General features: G+C 38.0%; 1 protein-coding gene across 1 annotated transcript in view; it reads left to right on the forward strand.

The window, feature by feature from the left end:
• LOC102222015 (TSC22 domain family protein 3-like) overlaps positions 1–4646 on the forward strand; it is a 42356-nt gene extending 37710 nt beyond the window's left edge. The window contains exon 2 of the mRNA XM_023328535.1: positions 4613–4646. Within this exon, the coding sequence (XP_023184303.1) occupies positions 4613–4631 (19 nt within the window). The 3' untranslated portion in view covers positions 4632–4646. The remainder of the gene's footprint in view (positions 1–4612) is intronic.
• The last annotated feature ends 1354 nt before the right edge of the window (positions 4647–6000 follow it).

A 6000-nucleotide genomic window follows, 5' to 3' on the forward strand; every position in this document is an offset into this window, starting at 1 on the left:
AAGCCAGAAGAGACCCCAAAAGACTTGTCTCTATACCTGCAGCAAAAAGGGAATACTATAGTGTATAGACTCAAGATGGCTGAATTCAAATAAATAGATGTTCTGACTGTAATGTGCAAACATGTGGACAAGATCAAGGGCTAGGAATACTTTTGGAAGACACTGTATTCTTTTGTTGGTAAGTTAAACTCTCAAATCAATACTCTCTTAAAAAATGCTGAAACTCAAATCTTCACTTATGATTCTGTGAGTTTAAGCTTTAGGCCACATGAAACTAAACAGCTAAAAAAGGACTTTCTGCTGGATTACTGAAGTTATGCAACACATACACACACATGCATACTGAATACACATCAGTCTCAGATGGAAATTTTGGGTTGGTGCAGGGAAAGACTGGCTCTGCCTCCAAGTGGTTGGGTTTGCATGCAGGGGAATCATTTGGTCAGATTGTTTTCCATTCCCAACTTGCATGCTTTGCTAAAAATGTCAACATGCAGAGTAAATTAAACAATTGCTAAATATTTATTGCTACACCTTCTACAACTGAAATTGTGCAGTGCATTTCTGGCACTAGGATTAGTAGTTCTAGAAAACGTTGCTCTGAAGAGTTGCAAATTACTGAAGATAATTATGTTATGGTTATGTAATGTGGTTTTTGATCTCCCCCACACATAAACCTCAAGGATGCAGAAACATATACACAGCTAAACAACTTTATTGATACCTTTCGTCAATGTGGGCAGCATAGCCAATCCTGAAAAACAGAAAGGAAAATCAAATTCTAAACAAATTTATCCATATATCTGTTCCAAGTGGTTCTCATTTTATGTAGGTTTAAGAGTCATAGAAGTATTTACCCACTTTTAGTTATTTATGCAATCCTTTCTTGTGTAATTGTGTGTCAGTCACAGTTTCTCATAGAGGGAGTGGGACTCCTGCCGCCACTGGTTGTATCCATGCTGATTTTTAAGGACTTCTGCCAGGTCAGAAAATCTTACTCAAATAGACAAAAGGTCAAGAGCCATCGGTTTTGAATTTACACTGATGCCTCTGTTCCTGGAACAAATGCTCAGCAAGACTACACACACAATTGAAACCCTCCACTAACCCCCACTTCCAAATATGGCATATTTAAGTTCCTGAAAGAAATGGTTACATAACGTGAATTAGATAGGGTAGATATATTTTTCAGATGTGAAAAGTGATGCAATTTTTAAATTGCATCAAATTGGGAAACTTCTTCCATTTAGCCCAACATGATGGCAACATAATAAGGGTTTCAAAAATTAATTCAGTGCGTAAAGACTATGAGACATGGGTTGTAAAGCATTATGTAACTCCCCCCTGCTGTGCTTCCAATATGGGACCTGTCTGGGAAGCATCTTTTAACTGTTGCTTCTGCTTTGAGCTAAGTAAAGCTGCCAGTGGCTGGAGGTAAGTAACAAGACTAAAATTTGAGAAAAGTTTACAGTTTGCAAACATGTGGAGAAAAAAGAATTTCAATAGGATTACTGCTAATTAACACAAGAAATAATGATCATCTTGTTCCCTAAAAATGCATGTGGACAATATAGTCAGAATCCTTGACAAAATGTGCCAAAATAAATCTGCCTTTTACTGCAGTGATATATCTCACAATATTTTCCTCACTGATTATATGTAGTGAAATTAAAGGTAAGATTTAAGAAAAATTCATGTATGTTAAGCACAATGTCACTAGCTCATTCATAGTTCTGAGTCCTCTCCATTGCTCTTTGCCTTTTAAATTGCCAAATGTAATTTAATTCTTCCACCCTATGTAGAATGTTGGAAACGATGAATTCTTTTAACACTAACATGCCACTGAAAAGGCAGGAACATGTGAAAGATGTTTTTAGCAAAGCTTTTTGACATTTATAACCTGTCAAAGCATGACACTAGGTGTGACTGATGATGACTTGAATTCAAAAGACAGAAGCTGTATACTTAATATCAGGGTCCTGAAGTGAATTATATAACAGCAATTAAGGTATTATCCCTTCATCTTGAATTGCTGCTGTGACATGTCAAAATTCTCCTGAGAACACTTTAATAAGCTCACTGATGAGGAAGTTAAAGATGTTGAAGCAGCAATCTTGCACAGGCTTTCTTTGTGCAAGACTTAAGGTTTTAGTCTGAATCGGGAGGAGCTGGGAAACAAAGCAGTCTACAAGGTGAGATGACTGTTCCCTCTGGAAACGTTTTTCATGCACTCGGTTTGATTTTTATGCAACAAACCCTGATGCAGCTTGAAATTCCTTGCAGAAACAATCAGCATTACCCCCTATTGAATTTACACATTTTTCCCCTCTGCAGAATTTTCTGAAGCTGCAAAATTCAGAAAAATTAAAATAGCAGTTCATACAAGATGTAGCAGGTAATGGTAAATGGCTTTGTACTTGCATAGCATCTTATCAAGCCCAGAGTAACCCAAAACACTACAGTCATAAAACACTACAGTCATTCACCTATTCAAGCACACACTCATGGTGGTAAGCTACTGGATAGTAGCCACAGCTGCCCTGGGGCAGTCTGACAGAGGCAAGCCTTCTGTGCACCAGTGCCACCGGGGCCTCTGACCACCACTAGCAGGCAAAGCAGGTGAAGTGTCTTCTTGCCTAAGACAGAGACGAATGGAGTGGGGATCAAACCCCGCTGATTGTGGGGTGAACTCCTACCACCGTCGGCACCATCGCCAACTGTCTTAAAATGCTTGAGTGACTAAGAAGGTTTCCTAGGCACTCTTTTTTTTAAAGAAAAAAAACCAGCAACAAAAAACAACGTGTCACCTCAGGTTACTCAAATATGTGTCAAAACAGGCCTCAACTACTGTTAATGTTTTTCACTGATAATTGGATGTGTGTTGAGTGAGTAGATGTGTGCCAGACAGAAAGCGGTTAAACTGGCTGCACACAGACAACTCCTTGTACAGAGAAAATACAGTATGTCTCGTTGCATATCTGATGTCTCATCTCTGATATTTCTCTTTACATGCCTTACATCTGAATAGGACGCAGCTTGCCTGGTAACACCAAAACCTTACATAATGCTGAGTTGGACTCTTCTTCAAAGAAAAACACTTACAGGTAGCCTGGTATGCATACGCTATGTCTGTTTGTGCAAATCATAACACACAAACAGACATAGCTATTTTGCTCTTTTTTTTTTCATATTCCAACAAACAAGCAGACATTGACATTGTAATACATAGACTTTCCAGATTTCTATGTTTGACTTTAAATTATTTATTTTGCCAAAATAATTGTATTTTAGCTTAATACTCAACTTTTACATTGAATCAGACAAAAAATAGCTTTAATTAAGAACTACAGTAACTCTACATAACATGGACCCACATTACTTATTAAGATTATACAATAACAATAGGAACAACAATGTTTCTTTGAATATATCTTAAGTGTGACCTAATAATCACACTTGACCTTTCTATTGTGTTGGGAGGTCGAATGCTTTGAGCTCCTTTTGGATGGCAGAACATCATGTTCTTCCATGGTTTATTGCCTTCCTGTGGTTTTCCGGGTTTGTGAACTTTATGAGGATTGCTTTACAGCCGTTTAACCTGTTCCCAGCTGTGCAAAGCTATTGCAGATCAGAAAGCATTGTCAGTGAGCCAAATCTTTATGCTTCTCAATTGGCAGCTATGCTCCATGGCTATGATTTTATTCAATTACAATAGAGGCCACCCCCGAAGCTTGCATGCTTTGCACTGTTGCTGGAATTCAGCAGCTTTTACAGAAGACAAAAAACCCAAAATAAACAACAACAACAAAAGAAAAAAACCAGGACAGATCTGAAGGCGCTACCTTATGTAACTGTTATACAACAAGTCAAAATAAGAAGTTTCTTAATTGCCAGGGCAGGGCTGCTCACTCTCTCTTTATTTTTCTGATCCCTACAATTAAAATTTTGTACTAGCAGACTAAAACCAACATCATTCATAGCTGAAGGCCAGTGGCACAAAACAAAGACCCAATGAGAAACAAAAAAAGCTTTTACTACACTGAGTAAATGGCAGTATTCCCTATGGTGTATAGTTTTTGGTCTTTAAATCGACACTAAGGTACACTGGGACACTCAGTGGACCTACATGTGAGGCGGGGATCGTTGTGGCTCAGCTTATTGTGACAACAAGTGGCCAGCATTTGTATAGTGCATTATCAAGTCAGAGGACTCCAAAGTACTTGACACAACATTTAGTTGATACAGATATTGATGGTGGTGACCATTGAAAAACTTAAAAATCCTAGCATTTTACTGAAATATAAGCACATCTTGTTTGGGGGAATTACTTGTGTATTTTATTCAGTCTTCATCTAACACACAGGTGTCAAACACCAGTCCTGGAGGGCCACTGCCCTGTAACCTTTAGATGTGCCTCTGTTGCACCATATCTGAATAGAATAATTAGGTCATTAGCAAGGCTCTGGAGAACTGATCTACACAAAGAGGAGGTAATTAAGCCATTTCATTCCAGTGTTTTGTACCTGTGGCACATCTAAAAACTGCAGGACACCGGCCCTTGAGGACTGGAGTTTGACACCCCTGATCTAACAGAATGACTTTTGTCTTTCAGGGCTCCTGTGTGCAGATGAGCTCTGTACTATCCCATCCCATCCAGTGTTGTGTTTTCCAACAGGGAGAACTGACCTATTTTTGTGACCATGATTATGCATTTGCGTCAATGATTAAAGCCTTATAATTGATTCTTCAGGTGAAATCCGCAATAGACAATGTCCAACATTGACTCACTGTAATTGACTGTAAAATTAGTAGGATTATCGCTACAATAAACTAGACGTCAAAGGAAAGCCCCGGATTATTGCTAGATCAGTGGATTACTACAAATTTGGAGGCAGTTATTTTCACTTTTTGAGGTCATTAAATGTGACAGAGGCACATCTTTAGCTTTCAAGACTTTATTTAGATGTACTAACAGTAATCTACAATAGGTTAATAAGCAGTCATAATGTTATACAAGTCAGACCTACCTTAATGCAAAGAAAAGTAGCTAAGTTACTATTATATCACAATACATTTTATGTTTCAGAGCCACAAATAAAAGCAGTCGCACGCAACGCCATGTGTGCTGAAACACATAAAGACTTAATGCACCATTTGGTGCTGTGCTTCATATAATCCTGCATAGCAATTAAAGTGTTATTTTACGGCTAGACACAAAACTAGCTGAGAAACTGTGGATCACAGAAACACCCCTCATATAAAGTCTCTGATCAGGTGACAAGCTCGGCTGGTGACTGTATTGGTGTAAACAAAGTAATAAAAAATTCTACCTTGAAAAACTATTTACAACCCTTAAACTTTTTAACACTAAAACTACAAACTTTAATATATGTTTTGAGGATTTTATGTGATAGAGCAATATGAAGGCCTGCATATGTGTAAAGTAAAACAAGATGGATATATGGTTAAGATAATTTTGGCAAATAGAGATCTAAAAATGGTGTGCATTTATCTTCAACCCCCTGAGTCAAAACTGTGCAGAACCACCAGGTCTTATAATTGTTGTATCATCCAGCTTTGAAAATCTGAATTGTTTTTCTATTATTGGTCTTAGTAAAATAACTTAAACTCATTCAAAGTGACTGTAGACTGTGTGTGAAGGAGTAAACACCCAAGTATTTCTGCAAAATTTATTTCCCTTGGGCTTCAATGTTTTAATCTCCTAATATTAGCACAATTTACATGTCAGAGTCATGTGAGTGTCTACTGCCTCTTTAGTCTGTAAATCATTTGCTTCAAACTGCTAATTTGCAGGGGAGACATATCTATAAACACCATTCCCAGCTGCTTGTGTTCAGATAACTGACACCCTGATGGACAGAAGGCTGAGCTCATGACAGCTTGTCGGTACGTAAGACACTCAATACCCAGTTTATGAGGACACTGACAGGTTTGTAGACTGCAGACATACATCTTAATGCACGAAGTAAGTACATGCTG

The sequence above is a fragment of the Xiphophorus maculatus genome, chromosome 23, assembly GCF_002775205.1.
Source record: "Xiphophorus maculatus strain JP 163 A chromosome 23, X_maculatus-5.0-male, whole genome shotgun sequence".
Taxonomy (NCBI): domain Eukaryota; kingdom Metazoa; phylum Chordata; class Actinopteri; order Cyprinodontiformes; family Poeciliidae; genus Xiphophorus; species Xiphophorus maculatus.